General features: G+C 31.9%; 4 protein-coding genes across 4 annotated transcripts; 1 reads left to right on the forward strand and 3 right to left on the reverse strand.

Moving 5' to 3' along the window:
• Positions 1-2,382: 2,382 nt before the first annotated feature.
• On the forward strand, positions 2,383-6,780 carry LOC133803244 (uncharacterized). The gene is made up of 3 exons (XM_062241214.1): positions 2,383-2,520; positions 2,983-4,306; positions 5,578-6,780. The coding sequence occupies exons 2-3, from the start codon at positions 3,200-3,202 to the stop codon at positions 6,631-6,633; spliced, it is 2,163 nt and encodes a 720-aa protein (XP_062097198.1). The 5' UTR covers positions 2,383-2,520; positions 2,983-3,199; the 3' UTR covers positions 6,634-6,780.
• A 516-nt stretch (positions 6,781-7,296) lies between these two features.
• LOC133804688 (protein NRT1/ PTR FAMILY 7.3-like) lies at positions 7,297-12,500 on the reverse strand. Its single transcript, XM_062242831.1, has 5 exons — positions 12,358-12,500; positions 11,236-11,364; positions 10,278-10,495; positions 8,839-9,401; positions 7,297-8,249 (listed from the first exon to the last, which is right to left on the reverse strand). Exons 2-5 carry the CDS (start codon positions 11,357-11,359, stop codon positions 7,370-7,372), a joined length of 1,785 nt encoding a protein of 594 aa, XP_062098815.1. The 5' UTR covers positions 11,360-11,364; positions 12,358-12,500; the 3' UTR covers positions 7,297-7,369.
• Positions 12,501-14,788: 2,288 nt separating this feature from the next.
• On the reverse strand, positions 14,789-15,618 carry LOC133803717 (17.6 kDa class II heat shock protein-like). The gene has a single exon (XM_062241827.1). The coding sequence runs from the start codon at positions 15,389-15,391 to the stop codon at positions 14,894-14,896; it is 498 nt and encodes a 165-aa protein (XP_062097811.1). The 5' UTR covers positions 15,392-15,618; the 3' UTR covers positions 14,789-14,893.
• Positions 15,619-17,319: 1,701 nt separating this feature from the next.
• LOC133803672 (ankyrin repeat-containing protein BDA1-like) lies at positions 17,320-19,888 on the reverse strand. Its single transcript, XM_062241789.1, has 2 exons — positions 19,162-19,888; positions 17,320-18,366 (listed from the first exon to the last, which is right to left on the reverse strand). The coding sequence occupies exons 1-2, from the start codon at positions 19,720-19,722 to the stop codon at positions 17,527-17,529; spliced, it is 1,401 nt and encodes a 466-aa protein (XP_062097773.1). The 5' UTR covers positions 19,723-19,888; the 3' UTR covers positions 17,320-17,526.
• Between the last annotated feature and the right edge of the window lie 223 nt (positions 19,889-20,111).

A 20,111-nucleotide genomic window follows, 5' to 3' on the forward strand; every position in this document is an offset into this window, starting at 1 on the left:
GTCTAGTATGAGTACTGTTAATTTAGTTTTTGTTAAACAGTCTGCGAATCAAGTAGCTCGCTATCTAGCTAGAACCTCTTGTTTCATTTCTGATCGTAATTACAGGGAGTGTGATGCTCTATCTGAACTCTTGAATATTTTGATTTCTTATCGTTCAAGTTAATGAAGTTTATTTTGATTCAAAAAAATAAAATTAAGTGGTTTTACTTTCACGTGGCTAGCTGGTGTTTGGTGGACTTTAACTCATAAATTTTTTAATAATAAAATTTTGACGGTAACTCATAACCATGCTCTTTTTTGTTTTTTTTAATAATTACCCATTTTGCTCTTATATTTTTCTAGTAATATGTTTTCCCCATTATTTTTTTAAATTATCTTTAAATAAATGATTTTAGTTTTTTTTACATGAATTTGTTCCTAAATTTTTATTTATCATTAATTTTTTTACCCTTAAACTTGTTTTTTCTTATGATTTAAAATTTTTATTCTCGGTTTATTGTATTTAACTAATTTAAGTATTATTTAACTAACACATATGTACATAAAAAATTTGTTAAGCAAATATCTATCGACATATGTTACAACATATAGTTATTTTATAATGTATGATTTAATAAAACTAATATAAAACATGAAGCATATTAATTTAATTATGATTTCATTAGCCATCATAAAAATAAATAATTTACCTTAGAAAATTAAATTCATAATTAATATAAAATTTTGTAAATTCCTTCATTTTTTCCCTTTTTTTTTTCTCAATTCTAATTTTCATCATTAAATATACTTTAATTATGAGTAATGAAAAAAAAGAATTTGTCCAATTCTAATTTTATCAGTTGATATGCATTAATTACTATTTTAAGGTAAATTATTTACTTAGTTTAGGTAGCTTGTGGGGGCAAAAAATTATGATTTTTTAAGTTTTTAAATATTTTTTATTTTTTAAATGATTTAAATTATATTTAAAGAATGAAATTTTGTTTGAATTACTTTTTTAAATAATAATTAAAATTTAAATTAGGAGAATCAAAGAAGTTGTTTTGTAAAAAAATTGTGTAATAAATGTGTTTGATAAATGGTGAGAAAACAACTTATTGAAGAATTTATGTAGAAGCTGCAGCTAAACGCTAAAGCTGGCAAAACCTAATTTTTAGCTTTTTCTAAAAACAGTTTTTTGAAAAAAATTATACTACAAATATATTTTTTCATCTAAATATATCTAATTATGTATTATATATTAACCAAAATTAAAATATTTAAAATAAATTAATATAATAATAACATAAACAATATTTTAATCTTAAATATTTTTATTTTGTTCTAAAAATATTTTTATATTTATTGGATATTTTTAAACATTTTTTATTTTGATAATTTTATATTAACAAACCACATTAATATAAAATTTTTTTAAAAATATTTAATATATAAATTATTATACACTATAATATTATTTTTGCATCTCATAATATTTTTAAATTATAATTTAACAAACACATATTAATTTCATGCTTTAGAAAGAAAAAAATAATTAAAAACATATAAATGAGAGTTTTGGATAACTTAATTTTCACATATTTGTGATTATATCATGACTAGATTATTATACTATGATCATTATAATTAGAATTTTAACTAGAGTGACTAGTTATAATATATATACAATTATATGTATGTATTATATAATATAATATTTTTGTTGATGATCACTTTATTAGTACCTTCTAAAAAATATATTAATATTGAAATTTATTTAGTATGTGTGAATTTATTTTAATAAAATAAAAAAATATAACATTTATTTTGGTATGTTAATATGTAACAACACTTAAATCATACAGTTGACCATACGCTTTGCTACAACTTTTCCAATTTACATCACTTCAATTTTTATAATTTACCAAATACTCAGCAATTTTTCCTTACAACATAATTGCATTTGTTTTTCCCACCGTACAACTACAACAGTTTTTCTCACAACACAATTATACCAAATTGGCCCTATGAGGCCACACACATTTTTCCCTTTCACTAATTTTTATTTTATTTTATTTTCTCTCGGATTAAGTTTTTCATTTTTCGTTCCTTATTTGTTTTTCTAATTAGTGAAAAAATAGTATTTGTTTTAAGTTTTTTCCTTCAAAAAAGAAAATGTTTTTACTAATTAGTTTATTTATTTTTTCTGTTAGATTAAGCTTCTCATTTTTCGTTTAAGTATTTGTTTTTCTCACAAAAAAAAAAGTTAGAAAAACAAAAATAGTATTTGTTTGAAGTAATATTTACATTGTCTGATTACGTATGTAAAATTAATATAACAACAATTATTTTTCATTATAGTTTTCTGAATGAAAGTATCATAGCAAAACGACGTAGTTTTGGGATGACTGAGAAGATTCTAAACCCTATAAGCCCCTCCCCAGCGTATCTATAGTCTCTATTTTCTTCTCGTTGTCTCACAGTTTCTCCGGCGTGAATCGTCGCCTCTCCGCCGCGATTTTTCACTTCACATTGCGTCGGGTATGTCTGATTTTCATTTTTTTTTTTCTGTACTTGAAGTGTGGTTGTGCTCTAGTGTGGCAAAAAAAAAAAAAAAATTTTGTTTCGATTTGTTTTGAACTTTGTGTCTTTCGATTTTTTTCAATTGCTTTGGTTTTTTCGAAAGACACAATTTGGCTATTAAATAATCTGTTTGGTGATCCAGTGCTTATCTGAGATTTCAAAGCATATATTAACTTGTATTGTTGTTGATTTTAAGAAATTTACCAGAGATTTGAGCATTATTCTATCGATAACAATTGATATATTTGTATTACTTTATGGATTTGATGCCGGTTTGAACTCATTGACTGTTTAGGCTTGGAGACTTGTATTACTTTATCGATAACAATGCGAACCAATCAGCCCCTAAATTTTGTAACATATGTGATTGGAGACTTGAGCTTATTGGTTGCTGAATTTTATTTAATTTTTATTTTGCAGATTGGAGGTTTGAGCGTATTCTTCATTGTGGAGAGGAGATTTTGAGAAATCTTAGAAGTTGCGGTGGATAATTTTAAAGATTTTGCTTCATCTTTGAACTTGGTTGCATCTGTGATTTGGATTAAGCTTGAGAGAGTGTTGCCTGAGTATAAATTATATTTGGTAAGAGACTCATTGAGAATCAGAGTGAGTATCAGTTGGAATAGGGTTTCAAGAGATGTATTTGAAACACTTGATCTCTGGTAATGCGGTAAACAGGGTTTCAAGAATCAATGGAAGGAGATATCTTTATGGATTAGCCATTTCTGCACCCCCAAATTCTTCTACTACTTCATTCCATTCATCAATTACCCACTCTTCAAAACCTTCCCTTAGCTCTAATAAATTTGGGAGTTGGAATTGGAGATGCATTCACTCTACTCTGTCAACTAAACTGAGCTACCACTCAGCTAATGATCTGATACTTGCTTCCGACGATCAGGCAGAGGAGGAAGAGGGTGCCATTAACGAGTTCCTGTCTCGATTCGTCTGGATAATGCGAGGTAAGCTCTCCGATTCCTATCCTGATTTCAATAAGGAGACTATCGATGGTATGCTTTTGGTTATTGTTGAGAAGGTTGTTTCGGAGATCGAAAAGGGTGGTGTTGAGCAGATGCTTGGATCGTCAGAGTCTACTCCTTCGCAGGACTTTAGCGAGGATTTGTGGAGAACGGTGTGGGAGGTGAGTAATATGGTTTTGGATGATATGAAAAAGGCAACCAAGAAGGAGAAAATGAAGAGTTTTTTGCAATGTGAAGAGGTTAAGGAGATGTGTAGGTTTGCTGGTGAGATTGGTATTAGAGGGGATATGTTGAGGGAGCTGAGGTTCAAGTGGGCTCGTGAAAAAATGGAAGAAAGCGAGTTTTATCAAAGTTTGGAGCGTTTCAAAGAGGAAGCTAAACCTCAAGAAGAACTAGGTGAAGAAGCTATGGCCGAAGGGGCGGAGGCTGCTGTTGTGGTTGAGGAGGAGAAGTCTAAAGCTGTGTCTCTTCCCAAGAGACGAGGGAAAATAAGGTACAAGATATATGGTCTTGATCTTTCTGACCCAAAGTGGGCTATGGTGGCAGATAAAGTTAATGAGGCTGGGGAGGTAATTTGGCCTGAAGAACCGAAACCAATATCTGGGAAATGCAAACTTGTCACAGATAAAATATTTTCATTAACGGAAAAAGATGATCCGTCCCCACTTTTGGCTGAATGGGCAGAGCTTCTTCAACCTGGTAGGGTTGACTGGATCAATTTGCTTGATAGATTGAAAGAGCAGAATACTCTGTTGTACTTTAAGGTAAACAAACCATTGCCTATGATATATATTATGCTAGTAGTAAGAGTTGAGTTTTTTGACCATTTTTGGCTAAATTCCACGTTTCACTTTGTGATTATTTTACTTGACAACATGAAGTCAAAATAACCGAACAAATCTTTATCTTCACGAACAAAATCATTAACTCTTTACCTTTTTCTTTTTCACAACAACTTTGCATCGTTTATCACTAGCTTTAACTTTATATAAGTAGCTAGGGCATCAAACTGTATAAGACTATACGTTAACTATATCTAAAAATCTGATTCTGAATCATGGAATATTATAATTAATTATGACTTTTAGGAAAAGAAGTGGGAGAGAACAGCTTTGATAAGTAATTTAGTCCATTTCATTGATGGGTCTTAAATAATTCTGATATTATAAGGTTTCATAATTTTTTTTTACGAGAAAAATTAAGTTGCAGAAAGTGTATATTTTGTCAATTTGCGTAGTAAGGTATCCTTGCCTTTGTTCTATGTTGTTTGGTTGAAGTGTGGTACAGGGTACTGAGTGGTCAGATTTTTTCATTTTGTGTTTCTATCTTCCAATAGAGTTCTTAATGATTCAGTTTAAATATTATGTAAAATCTAACACTGGCAGGGTCATATACGTATGTACATAACTATATACCATGTTTATTTAAAAAAAAATACGAGGTTTGCTCTTCTATTTAAAATATATAACATTTGTTTTGCAAATGAGTTAAATAAATAATATCATAAATCTGTCTTTGCTATTATTACTGATCCGCAAATAATGTAGGCTTAGGAGAATTTTTTTTTTTTGTAATTTCAATTACCTTGTATGCATAGTCACCCTTATCTTCTGTCACATATGTGTGTACTTTTTGCCTCTGATGATATTCCCTCACGATAGCCATGTAACGTTGAAGTTTTGTATACTGAATCATGATCATTAACTTTTGCTCCTGTCTGGTTGATTAGGCAGATCTTTGCATTTATACTGTCTGAATCTCTGTTTCATTTCTTCTTGTTCCATCGATGATGCTACTTTCTATCCTGTGGGTTTAGCCAAAGAAAATTTGAATTTTGAATGCATCCTTTCTTGTATTTGGGTTCGTCGAAATGTAGGTAGGTGCACCAAGGCAAACCTGCTCTTTACACTTGATTGCCCCTAAATGTTATTAAATATTTTCCCTTTTATGTTGAGGCAAATCTGATACTGGACCTGTTTTGTTTATGTGAACTATATCTTGACAACATCTAATGTGAAATGGACTTGTTTTGTAGGTAGCAGAACTTTTATTAAGCGAGAAGTCTTTCCAAGCAAATATTCGCGACTACTCAAAGCTTATCGACGCTCATGCTAAAGAGAACCATTTGGAAGACGCAGAGAGAATCCTCAAAAAAATGACTGAAAATGGCATCACGCCTGATATTTTGACTGCCACTGTTTTGGTTCACATGTACAGCAAGGTAGGAAATCTTGAACGTGCAGAAGAAGCATTTGAGAGCTTGAAGGTTCAGGGTTTCCAACCAGACTTGAAGCTTTACAATTCCATGATCATGGCTTATGTCAATGCCGGGCAACCGAGAAAGGGGGAGACAATAATGAGGGAGATGGAAGTAAGAGATATCAAACCCACAGAGGAGATATACATGGCTTTACTCCGATCCTTTTCCCACAAAGGAGAATCCGGTGGAGCAGGACGAATTGCCACAACCATGCAATTTGCTGGGTTCCAAGCAAATACCGAGATTTGTAAATTGCTTGTTCAGGCATATGGGAAAGCCGGTGAGCCTGATCAGGCAAGGAGCAACTTTGACTACTCAAGAAAACTTGGTCAAATGCCAGACGACGAGTGTACTGCGAGCATGATTGCAGCTTATCAAAAGAAGGACTGCTTGGATAAAGCATTGAATCTTTTGTTGCAGCTTGAGAAGGATGGATTCGAACCCGGAGTTGCTACTTACACTGTTCTTGTGGATTGGCTAGGAAAACTACAACTAGTTGAGGAGGCTGAGCAAGTAGTGGCCAAAATTTCCGAGCTGGGTGAGGCTCCTCCGCTTAAACTCCATGTAAGCCTTTGTGATATGTATTCAAGGGCCGGAGTTGAGAAAAAGGCTCTACAAGCTTTGGGGGTTCTGGAGGCTAGAAAGGAAGAATTGGGTTCAGAAGAGTTTGAGAGGATTATAGGGGCACTTGTTAATGGCGGCTTTAAGCAACATGCTGATAGGATGCGGCGGTTGATGGAGGCCCAAGGTTTCACCATTTCAGAGCCACTGAATGTACAATTAACGGCAAGGCAAACTTTTCGCCGCACCAGACTACCCGGTATGAGATAGTTCGGACTCGTTTAAGTTCAAGTTTTTTTAGTTATTGTTTGAATAGTTTACTCGGATGAGTTTTTCAAAGCACAAAAATATGTTTTGATGTAATAAAATAGAGAATCTGTTGTTAGAAAATGGATGAAGTAGGAAATTTTGAAATTTTATCAACACTTGAAAATGAAGTAGTTGTGTTGTTTTTTTATCTTTAAAAGAGCTTATTGTAGAAGTCAGTGAAGATTTACCAAATTTATTGGAGTGTTTTCAAAACTATGCACAACAGGTACTTTATTCACCTGTCTTCTTGAAGTGATTTTGATCATTTGGCATGTCTTTTTCTCTAATGAAAACTTTTTAATACACTAATTGGGATCATTACTTTAGTGGATTTTACATAAATATTACTATTTTTTTTGGAAAACTAATTCAGAAATGATTTTAAAAATAATATTTATTTTTAAAATATACATACTACTCTGTAAAAAATAAAAAATAAATATTTAAAATAAAAATGAAGGCTAACTCATCAAAATTTAAGATAAAATAAATGGGTGAAAATACTACATACTTGTAAATTCTTTAAACGGTTATGATTTGGAAACGTGAGGACACCACTACTCTTTTTTCTCATGATACATATAAAGTGAAATAAATTGCCAATTCTTTTTTTTTTAGATAAAAAGGTACATTGTTATTTATTGTAGAGATTAATTTTGATGGAAAAGAGATTGATTTCTTTGATTTTCACAAGATTCTAAGTTGAATCTAAAACCTCCATTTCAGTTGCTCCATCTCTTTTCTCAAAAGATATAGGCTTATAATGCTTAGCACAAACAACATACAATCCAAAATTGAGTGCAGCCAAAGCAGCTGATAAAAAGTAAAACCAATCCAAATGACCATCATTTAGGTTAGGAGGAACCCAACCAGGCTTCCCATCACTTGATGTAATCTTCATCACGACGGTCAAAATAGCACTAGCAACATAGCTCCCCATAGCCGAAGCAGACAAGGACAGACCTATTCCCAAGCTCTTCAGCCCGTCAGGAGTCTGCGAAGCAAAAAACTCCATCCGAGCCACATAGACAAATGCGTCCGAAGCTCCAACAAGCACATATTGTGGAATTTGCCACATAATGCTCAAAGAACTAGTCTCTTGTTTGAGGGAATCAATGGCGAATTTCCGCCTTCGTTGCTCGATGACTCCAGCTACCAGCATGGCTAATGATGCGATGGCGAGCCCTATTCCTATCCTCTGTAGGGCGCTCAGATGCTTTGGCGCTCGTTTTGTTAGTTTGACATGTAGAGGAAATATGAGTCTGTCGTATAACATGATGAAGAGCGATGTGAAGATGAAGTCAAATACGGTCATGCTTGCTGGAGGGATGTCGAAGTTGAAGACTCTTCGGTTCATAACCGCGCCTTGTTCGATGAATAGCGAAAGCATTTGAACAAACACTACAGAGGAGAAGATTGTGCAGAGCCATATTGGTAATAATCTTAGCACACATTTCACTTCTTCAACTTGAGTGACAGTACAAACATGCCATGGATTTTGAGTACTTTGGCCTTCTGTTGTTGTTGAGATCAGTTTCATGTCTTCTGTTACTATGATTGCAGCTCGGTCAAGAAACCTGTCCCCCAAAAAAATGGTATTTGTAAAATTCATAACATTTTTTTTGATAGAAGTGAGAATAGAAAAGCATCAAAGTTTGTAGAAATCTGCCATAAAAAAATGGTATTGTAAAAGTTTAATATATATTTTTGGTAGAAATGAGTATAGAAAAGCATGGAGTTACTAGAGAAGCATTCTAACCAAGAAAAAGCTAAAAAAGTTGTATAATCTAAAATTTCATTGTTAAGAACTTTAAAATTGAAATGGAAGCTATAAATATATAGGGGAATTCTCTTATACGGCCTTCACTTTAAGCCCTGCCAGTAGGGCTTTCAGTATTCTCGAACCGTGAACAGTTTTCGACGCGATATTTTTTTATGATCGTGTATATTGTAGCTATTTAGAGCATCCTGCAAATTTTCAGAAAATTCTGAATAATTTACAGTACCGAAAACTAAGTCCAAACATGTTATTGCACGCGTAACCCTAAGTTATAATTAAATCTATTTAAAGGTAAAAAATAAGGATAAAAAAATCTAATATTTTTCTTTGTTAAGAACTTCTAAATTGAAATATGAGAGGATACACATATAGAAATATGTACTTACTTGAAGCCATTACTATGAAGAATCTTCCTCATTCCATTTCTCTCACTCTCTTTCAAATGAACTTCATAAAGCTCTTCACCATTCAATGGTAGCTTTTGATTAAATTTTCTCAAAGAAGCCACTATAACTTGAGAGAATCTAGAGATGGGATTGCCACAAGGCTTAAAATGTCTATATCTCAAATTCCCACTTAAGAGAAATGCATAAGCAACAATGGCAGATAGAGTACAAGTCCAGAAAGCCACCACCCAATGCCCCATGTCCTCTACATAAACCAAAATCGTCTCGGCCGCCAAGGCGCCTAGGTTTAGAGCCAAGTAAAAGTAGGTGTAGAATGAAGCTTTGGAGTGCCTTTCCTTTGGATCTTCCTCATCAAATTGGTCAGCACCAAATGCTGCAAGTGCAGCCTCAGGTGCCCCATTTCCTAAGGCAATAAGGTTTATTGATGTGTAGAACAATGCTATTTGGAATGGTTTGTGAGCCTCACATTGCTCCCCAATCTTTCCACAACCTTGGGGAGTGAGTAAAAATAAGTGTGTTGATAAGGATAGTGCTATTAGGCCCTGCAAAATATACAACATTTATCTATGTATATAAGACAAGAGTATTGTGTACTACTACATGCATTAGGAATAGATATAAATATTTTCGTAGAAATGAGAATAAATAAAGTAGCATCCTAATTAGGTCGATATCCAATTTTAGAAGCAACTTACTACACAACAAACGAACTAAACACCTAAAACAGAATGCATATAATTTTATAGAAACCAAACTAGTAAAAAAGTTGGAGGATTGAAAAACTTACAATAATGAATATGACATGAGAGAAATGCACCTTTGAAAAATTGGAATCATCAACATTCCAATTAATAATTATTGGCATAGTCTAGTAGTATTACATTTCTTGCAAATAGAAAATCCCAATTAGAATCCCCTTTCTCAAACTAAAAAAAAAGCTCCGATTAGGTCGGTATCAAACTTTAAAACTCATTTACCTAAACAGAATATGTATCCCCTCAGTCGAAACCAGGTCATGTCTGAATAGAGGTGGGCTAGGCCCATGTTTAGGGCCCCACAATAAAGGGCTCCAAGTTTTAGAAAAATATCAATTTTTACATATAAAAAAGCCCTGATTAGGTCTGTATCCAACTTTAAAACTCATTTACCTAAAGAGAATATGTATCCCCTTAATTGAAACCAAGGTCGTATTTGAGTATGGGCGGGCTAAGCCCACGTCTAGGGCCCCACAATAAAGGCTGCAAAATTTTAGAAAAATATAAATTTTTACATATAAAACAGCCTCCAAATTTTAGGAAAATTTTCATTCTGTGTAAGAATAACATTTGTTTTCTTTATTTATCTTGGGCCTCACCCATCGCAGGCACGTCCCTAGTCGAAACAAAGCTATTAAAGGATTAGAGTGTTGAAAAACTTACGATAATGTAAATGACTTGGAAGACGACACAAGTTAGGTATCTTCCCAAGTAGGAATCACTAAGAAATGCACCCATTAATGAGAACAAATAGACTGTTCCCATCCATGTGCTGAATGTATGTGCAGCCTCAGCATGAGAGTACCTCAGAACTGATTTTGAGAACAGAACCAAATTCACTTCAATACCAGCAAATCCCAAGATCACCAATCCTTGATTCACTGCAAAGTTTCAATACCAAATTTTGAGCACAAATATATTGAAATATTATAGGTTTTTCATTTTTTGTTGGGATGTTTATAATTTCTTATTCGAGATTTGATTGAAAGTTAGGGACCAAATTGACAAATGATTGAATTACGAAGAATCTACCATGTAAAAATTTCTCAAATTCAAATGATTTCTAATAGAATTTGAGGCCGAAATTGATAAAAATCTTCAAGTAATTCTTCCAACCAGCAGGATTCATCATCTATCGCAAACTCATACTTAGTTAATTTATAAACGTTATTTATAGTAGAAAAATTGATGAAAATAGTATTTTTTTTAAGTGGTTTTGCACTCTGGCCTACTTTTAATAATTTTTTGCAAAGTGAGCTCTGTCTAAAATTCGACTAGTTGTCTAAAATTTTCAACAAGCTATCTAAAATTTTCGATTAGCTGTCTAAATTATGAGATGTCATTTTGTAAAAAATTATTAAAACTAAGCTAGAGTGCAAAATGACTTTAAAAAATAAGTCATTTTACCGAGAAGCCCTTAATATTACGACCGTGATGGACTCGAACTAAAGACACACTTGAAAGAACAAATAACAAAAATCTAATATTGAGAACATAGACTAAGACGAGAAAGAAAAGAAAAATCTCAGTTTCTGAGTTTCCAAGTGAAGTCAGGATATTATAATTATAATAATAATAATAATAATAATAAATGAAATTAAAAAAAATTACAAGTACATACCTAGAAGCAAAATTCCACATCTCCATCCACCACTGGTCTCTTTTAGAGCTGGTTTTCCATGGTGATCAACTGAACCATCTTTTGTGATTGTATTCTTATCACTACTACCTTCCTCCTCCTCCATTTTTGCTTATATATATATATACCAATAATTAATGTATAAATAATATTTTATATATAGTTAAGGAACTAAATTGAAAATATATATATAAATTCTTTTATTACAAAAGTACCTTACTTGATTTTGGTCACTTCCAATTTTTTTTAATCAACCCTTAAGTAGAAAATGAAAGATTGGAAATTGATTGATATTAGGAATTAATTTTTTATTTTAGTTATCAAATTTGTTTTCTCAGTTGTTCTATTTTGTCATTTTATTGCTTTCTAGAAAAAGTGATGTCATTGTGTGACGTGGACATCACTTATAACTTTTTGTATTTATCAAAAATATTTTTTCAGAAAAATACAATATTTAACTGTTATATTAAACATCATTTATATAAAATTATTAATATTTATTATTCTGGTACCAAGACAAAGGTAAAATTGTACTATTAGCCTGGTAGAGGATTAATTTAGACAATTTTTTTTAAATAAAAAATTGTTGTTAAAAATTTCGTAAATATATTTTAAATCTTCTATAATCTCTTTCTCTTCACCTTGATAAAGCAAAACTTCGAAATAAATAATATATATTTTAAAAATTTATTTCCATATATATATATGTATTATATATTAGCCTAGTGGAGGATTAATTTAGAAGAATTTTTTAAATAATTTTTTTTATTAAAAATTAAAATATATTAGTATTCTCTCATCTCCTTTCCATGAAAAATAAAATTGAAATAAATAAAATACATTCTAAAAATCTCCTTCCAAACCCTAGAAACACAAGCATGGAATATAAATTTATTTATTTTTAAAATTGGGTGAAAAAATAAAACTCAGTGACCAAAAATATAACTATAAAATACCAAAAATAACTGTATTGTTGTTCCAAAGACTAAGATTTTGTCGGAAAAAAAACAAAAACTATTGTTAACTTCTAGAATATACAAAATCAAAATCTAAGAAGAAAAAGACAAAATCCCATGAAAAATGACAATATATATATAGAAGTACCTTAAAAATGTCGACAAATTAAGATTTGGAGTGTACACGTGGCTGCTGATGAATGAGATGATAAAAACTGCCGTAGCTTAGCTCCGAACTGGATTAGTTTCTTTCGAGATTGTACGAGAAAGAAGAAGAAGATAATAACCTAATTTGAGAAGGTGACAAGGCATGATAGCAAACAATATTTATATATATATATATCTACACACATAACCAAATACTTAATTTTTTTTAATTACTTTTAATAACTTTTATTGAGACAAGCTCTATTATTAATTCTATTCAATTCATTCTTATCTGTCATAGATGGTAGATGGTAGAAGGAAGAAGGAAAAAAATGGTAGGGTTAATGAATTAAAGCATAATTATTGTATTTTGCAGAAGAAAGTTTTGTTGAGGCTATTTTGTCAAAAGAGTTAATGATTATTTCTTTATTTGAAAGAAATTAGAATAAGTTAATGGCATGTTTACTTTATAAGGGCTTGTTTGGTATGCATGAATCTCGAGATGGGAGTGAGGATCTGAACAGTTTCATATGTTTGATACTGATTTTGAATTTTTCTAACCCTGGAAACTGTACTCCAGAGATTTTAACTTTTCTTGATTTTTGGTTCATGTGAAACTCACTTGACATGTGATTTTTAGATACTTAGGAATGTGAAACACTTTAAAATTATTTAAAAAAAAAAAATCTTAAATCAATAATTTTTTGGTTAATGATTTATTTTGTTTTTGAAGCTTATAATATTAAAACGAATATACATATATCAAACTATAAAATGATAAATAATGTTTGTTTATTTAAGTAAATTGATATGTAAAGCCTGTAACGCCTTGGATAATCAAGACGGTTACACTGTGTGTTTAAAATAATGATTAATCTGCTAAGCAAGTCATTTGAACTTAAATGTGCAATTAAAAAAAACTAAATCAATGTCAAGTAATAAAAGATTTGGTCAACGAAATGATAATTTTTCATTAAAATATCAAGTTTGTACACGGGATCCCAAAAATCAGTTTACAGACTTGATAAAAAATAAACAGATACAATTTAGTCGTCCTAAGCGGCAAAAACAGAGTTTAACCCTAGTTCCTACCAAGCTACCCCGACCGTGGCGATCGAGCAGGCTGCATATGTACACATCGCCCCTGAAGCTCTCAAACTCATGGCTGGTCCATCTATCAACTCCCTTACCTGCACCACGTAGCACCCGTGAGCCAAGATCCAACAAGAAAACTTAAAACAACATGTACAACTAGGCAACCGTATGAAAGCAGTAATATAATTCACCAGATTCAACTAACAATAGAATATATGCAACAAATTCAATAAAAGTACTCAGCTTAATCAAACGTATAAATCAATCCCATCAATCAATACAAATAGCTAAGCGTGAACCACGCTTTTGTTTATTGTATAACGTCCAGTCCCGACGCCCTTAGGCCGAGTCCACTGACTTTATGGCCAACCCCATTGTAACGCCTGATATCGCCCAATAAACTTCTAAGCGGTCGCAGTAGTAATCAGGCTATGTCGTATCCACAGAGAGGTAAAATACAAAATTAAAAGAAAGATTAGTAAATTAAAAATAATAAATTTTGGAAAAATGTAAATTTGAAAAAGAATATAAACATTAAATTAATAAAATCGAGGAATTAGAATCAGAAAGAAAGTATGGAAGGCATAAGTTTCATTCATGCAAACATATATATATTTTAATAAAATTGATTCATTATACTCAACTATAATTCTACCCCATTAATTATAGTTGGAAAATATATATAATAAAGCTCACCTTATATTATGTTCTTTAATTAAATTATACTAACTTCTAATTTTAAAAACCTATCATATTATATACTTTAGAGCGACAAAATACCAATGACAGAATGCAGTAAAAAGCATATAATATAATAAATATTCTAAATTAAATTAAAAACTTAAATTACATAATTGAGAAAAAAAAATATTGTGGATAGAAATAATTTTTTGTAATGTCATGGATCTTCACATATTATACAACTAATGTCTTACTAATTTTTTATTTACTAGCTATTTTTATGATTAATTCTAGTTTATATATGTATTTCAAGTATCTAGCTAGTGTCACTAAAAAAAATCAACTTGGAAAAATAAACTTATTTAATGGTATGAAGTAAATAAATAAATAAAAGAATAATAATATTAAAGAAAAAGGAAGGAGAAAAAATATAAAAAAAAAATAATGTCTATAAGTGGAACACCAATATTATTTAAATACTCTAACCACAACCAAAACAATTATTATTATTATTATTATGAAAAATAAGTGAAAATAAAATTTTTTGTAGCTGTCTAAATTATGAAATATCATTCTGTAAAAAATTATTAAAACTAAATTAAAAGGCAAAATTACTTTAAAAAAATAAATATTTTACCAAAAAGCCCTTATTATTATTAAAGAAAAAAACATTAATTCCAAATATTATTACATATAAAAAGAAAGACAAAAAAAATTCAAACTTTATCAAACGAAAGCTTCTTAACAATTTCATCATCACTTCAAGCAACCTTGACCTCAATGGTCTTCGGCCTCTTGGGCTCCGGCGGCGGAAACTTCTCGACCCTAACAGTCAAAACTCCGTCCTTACACACCGCTGAGACGGCGTCTTTGTCAGCGTTCTCCGGCAGAGAAAATTTCCTCATGAACTTCCCAACTCTCCTCTCCATCCTCAAGTACTTAACTCCCTCATCATCTTTCTCACTCTCGCGCCTCCGTTCTCCGGTGACGACCAAAACGCCGTCGTCTTCGACCTGGACCTTGATCTCGGCGGGCTTGATGCCGGGCATGTCCACCACGAAAGCGTAGGCGTTCGGGTACTCGATCACGTCGGCTGGGGTGGCCGCCATGGCCTTGGCGTCTCGTACGTAAGCCCTGGATGGGTTGTTCCGGGACTTCTCGGCGGTGGACTGGTCGGCTTCTGGGACGTCCAACATGTCTTCGAGGATTGAGAAGAGTGGTTGGGTGATTAGTCTGATGTTGTTGTTCGTGAAATCCATGACTGTTTTGATCAAAGAAAAAGCTTTATGATATGGAAATTTATTGAGATTTTCGAGTGTGTGTTGTTTGTAATGTGTTTGTTTTTAGTCCTAGCAGAGAATGGTGTTCATGTATATATATATATAGTGTTGTTTGGAGGTGAAAATGGGAGAGAATTCTGGAGATTATGGCTCTGTCTATAAGGGTGAAGAAGATAGTTGAAAGTTCTTTCTTTATAATTAAATTATTACATTTTATTCTACTTGGATAGGTGAAATTACTATTTTGCCCTCTGGAGATTATGGTTCTTTCTGGAGTGGTGGAGAAAAGTTAGAGGTTCTAATTTCTGTCTCTTTTTTTTACTCAAAAAAAAAATCTATCTTTTTTTGGTCAGTTTGTTTAGTTTGTTAATCTAAATTTACAAAATAGATTAGTGTAGTTTAAGTGAGACAATTTCTGTCTTTTTATAAAAAAAAAGTTTATATTTTGAGACTCTGTATTTTGTCTCATTACCTGTTTGTACCTTATATTTTGACAAATTATTTTTTTGGATTATATATGTTCTAAAATAGTTAAAATAGACCCCTAAACCCGATTACGATTGTGATCAAAGTTTTTTGAACTAAAATCACAAATAATTTATCAAACTAAGAACTCAGAACAAAAATATAGTCATTCTGTGCCTAAGGACTGTGTTGTTATACTCAATTTTTTGTTCATCAAAATCAGGTTTTAGGAGCCTATTTGAACAATTTTACAAAACACAGGGTCTAAAAATAATTTGTCAAAATACAGGGGCTAAACATATAATGAGGCAAAATACATAGTCTAAAAATGTATAAACTTTATAAAAAGTTTGTTAAGAAATAAACAAAAGAACTTAATTCAACTCATTAAAATAAGGATAACTTAGTTAACTAGAATTAGCCATTAAATAAATTTAGTTAAAATTTATTAATTATTACAATGACATTTTTTATAGTACCCTTACTTAAAAGTATATAACTCATGTATGTGTATAATTAGTAGTATCAAATAAATATTGGGTATAAATTAAATTTTTTAAAAAGTGAAATTAAATGACATCTCTAAATCTCGTTTGTACTTAAAATAACTAAGGTTAACTTAGTAGATAAAGAATTTGAAAATAGTCTTCAAGATAATGTTTTCTAGTCAATGTTTGAATTTGAACATGCATGATGTTGCTGGAACACTAAGTTACAATATATAGCACTAGTGGAGTAGTAATTGAGACTGTAACAAAATTTTGTGAATAACAAAATGAGTTTATTAATTTGTTGGAAAAATGGGTGGTTGTTTTGTTTGGGTTATGAAAAACAAAATATTAAATATTTTAATGTATTATTTGTGCTAATTGACAATTGATTGTTAAAATATTTAAGTTGTTTTAAAAAGAGAAATTTGTGAAAATGATATTTTTTTAAGTGATTTTACACTCTAGTTTACTTTTGATAATTTTTTGCAAAATGAACTCTGTCTAAAATTCGACCAGCTGTCTAAAATTTTCGATCGGTTGTTTGAATTTTTCAACCACCTGTCTAAATTTTCGACTAGCTGTCTAAATTATGAGAGACTATTTTGCCAAAAAATTATTAAAACTAAGTTAGAATGCAAAATGACTTTAAAAAATTATTTTGCCAAAGGACCCTTTTAAAAATTATATTTAAAATATCTATTTTTTTTTCTTTAATGTCTAGTTCAAAGTTGGCAGGCCTTCAAATCAAAATATAAAATTAAATTAAATAACACCCTTTTTTTTTAACTTAACAATTTTATTAAATCAGTAATTAGAATTTAGATTTTATTTTTTAAATGGGGTTTATTTATTTTGTCTTAATTTTGATTTTAATGTTTCCCTATTTGTACACAAATATTCGACTGTAAGATTTCTAATGTTTACTATTTAACACTGGAGATTTTGGTAAGATATTTAAATGCTATAAAGAAGTATTTTAGAATACTAACAAAATAAAAATTTGTCTTTACATAGATCTGCAAGTATAACTAATACATCTGTGTGAATATATTATCTCCATAAACAAAGTCTATTCAACAAAGAACGATATGAATGACCATATACAACTTGGTGATTAGAACACAAGCAATTTTTTAGTATATTTTTTTTTTTCATTTTTCAAAGCTCTTCATCATCATCATACTCTAAACCAACCAAATCACCATCTTTAGGTGGTGTCTCTTTAATGTATCCATGCTTAATAAGAAACCATCTAATCATTCTCACAACATTACCACCAAAAATGACTCCCATCAATGGCAACCATACAAGAACTGAAACCCTTGTAACATTATACAAAACACCTCTTTTACTCTCAGGTGTCATGTAGATCAAGCCAACAAAACATGTTCCACTCAGTGAAGTTATAGCAATCCACATAATCACCATCTGCAGCCACATCCACCGCCGCTGTCTCAGCGGCAATCCACTCACCAGCAGCAAGATTATGCTCAGGGAAGAGAGGAAGGCAATGGTGTTCATGATCATGAACTGCCCGTATTGAAATGGATAGCTATCAGCCATTACCGACTTTCCTGCATTGTGTGGATCCTCCACGGGTTTGCCATCAGAGTCCACTAGGTAGTCCTCTTGCCAGACTCCGCCTGGAGGTGATATGGCCGCTTGAAAGGCTACGGTGGCGATAAGGGACGCCACCACCATTAGCGAACTTCGCCTCCTGCCTAACCAGTCTACTTGTTTCGGCTTTTTGGAACTGGATTTTTGTGATGTTAGTGGCTTTCTTGAAGAGGTAATGACTCTCATTGTGTCCTCATCAGGGTAGTATGAAGTGGATGAAGCTTCAGTGTTTCTTTGAGCTCCAGCCTTTTGGAGAGTCTCTTTAATAGCCATGTCTCTTGTATCTCTGTAGCCAAGGAATAAGAGGTCCAATGCAGTCAACCCATTTGAGTTTTGGGCATTTACTTCTACTTTTGTATTGAACACTAGATAGTTTATCATCTGCATAACGGCACTTTCTAGTTATGAAAACAAATTGAGAAATTGAGATATTAGAAAGGTTCATCAAATGTTTCACAATGAATCTGGTCAGACAATAAACTAGAATTGCAACTTAGTTAACATGAAGAGTTTGCCTAATCAAATTTGGTCGATGAAAGATCATAAAATTCAGATGTTATGACAGTTTAGAATGCTGCAAATTTGATTGGCACAGAAAACTAGTAATCCATGTGTTAACATATAACAGCTCAGTTATACATAGTAATTTTGTTCCCTAAGTTCATTCACTTGACTCAGAGCTTAGAAGAGCTAAAAATAACGAGAGAAAAACAGTTTGTTTATTCCACATTTTGAATGGTAATATTTTGCTTCCACAAACGCTAGTTTTACCTCCAACTATTTCATTTGCCAATGCATACAATGATTTACGAACACAAAATGTTATATTTACCATGTAAAATGTTAAGTCTTTCAAGTTAAAAGAAAAAGAGCAATCAGATCAAACACTAAAATGTACAACCATGGCTTGATGAGAGCTCGATCATAAATAGTATATTTGGTCTCTAAGCTCGTTCACTCGATTCAGAAAGCTACACCATCAATTTACAGTGTTCAAGAGTTCAGAAGAGCAAAAAATAACGTGAAAAAACAAAGTACTAGTGGGAAATTTTGCTTGTACAAACAGGTACCATAAACATTAATTTCACTACCAATGATTTACTAAAACAAAATGCTATCTTTACTATGTGCAAGTGATTAAATAGCACCAAAAAAAATGTTATTGAAAATACTTACCTCTAATTGTTTCTTTGATACAGCAACATGTAACACACTATTTCCATCACAATCCCTGAAATTCACAGACTCATCATTCTCACCCAAAACATCCACCAAAACCTTCAAAGCTTCCAACCTACTATGCTTGACACACAAGTGGTAAGCACTATCTCCTCCACGGGTCAAAACCCGACCCGATTCGGGTCTGACTCGGGCCAACTCACCCACCGCCGCAACTTTCCCTTTCAAAACCCCAAGATGCAGAGGAATTCTCCCATCTCGATCTCGAACCAAACACAAATCCGAGTCGACCCGGACCAAAATCTTGACTATCTCCACAGACCCTTTTGCGGCAGCCAAGTGAAGAGACGAGTAGCCTTGAGAATTCAACACGGGAGCGAGTTGGGGCGCCCGACTCAGTAGCTCCTTGGCGAAAGCAGAGTGACCCAGAAGAGAGGCTGTGTGTAAGGGCGTGTTTGGATGGGATTGGTTGTTGAGGATTTGAGGGTCTTCGTTGAGAAGCTTCAAGAGTGATTTTACTGAGCCTTTCATGGCTGCCTCTTCTACACTTTTCTCCATTGTTATCGTTGTTTGATTCTTCTTCTTCTTCTGGTATTCGTTCTCACTGTATGGATTTACACAGTGATTTCATTCCTTTTCTTTTTCTTTTGTTAAGGGATTGAGTATAGAGAGAGGAATGATTTTGCCAAGGAAAGGAAAGAGTAGGAAGAATCTTGAGTCAAACGATGTCGTTTCACGAGTGGACTTTGATATTGTCAAGGAAGGAAGGGTGTGTTTACTAATTTTTAATTTTAATATTAAACCTCCTCAGCCAATTTGGAATTTTTAAATATATTTTTGTTTTTTTAATATGATTTTTTTATTACAAAACATATACTACACAATACCTAATGAAAATGTATTTTTCTTTTATTTTTAAAATATATAAAATCGCACTAGATATAATT

This window comes from Humulus lupulus, chromosome X (genome assembly GCF_963169125.1).
Source record: "Humulus lupulus chromosome X, drHumLupu1.1, whole genome shotgun sequence".
NCBI lineage: Eukaryota > Viridiplantae > Streptophyta > Magnoliopsida > Rosales > Cannabaceae > Humulus > Humulus lupulus.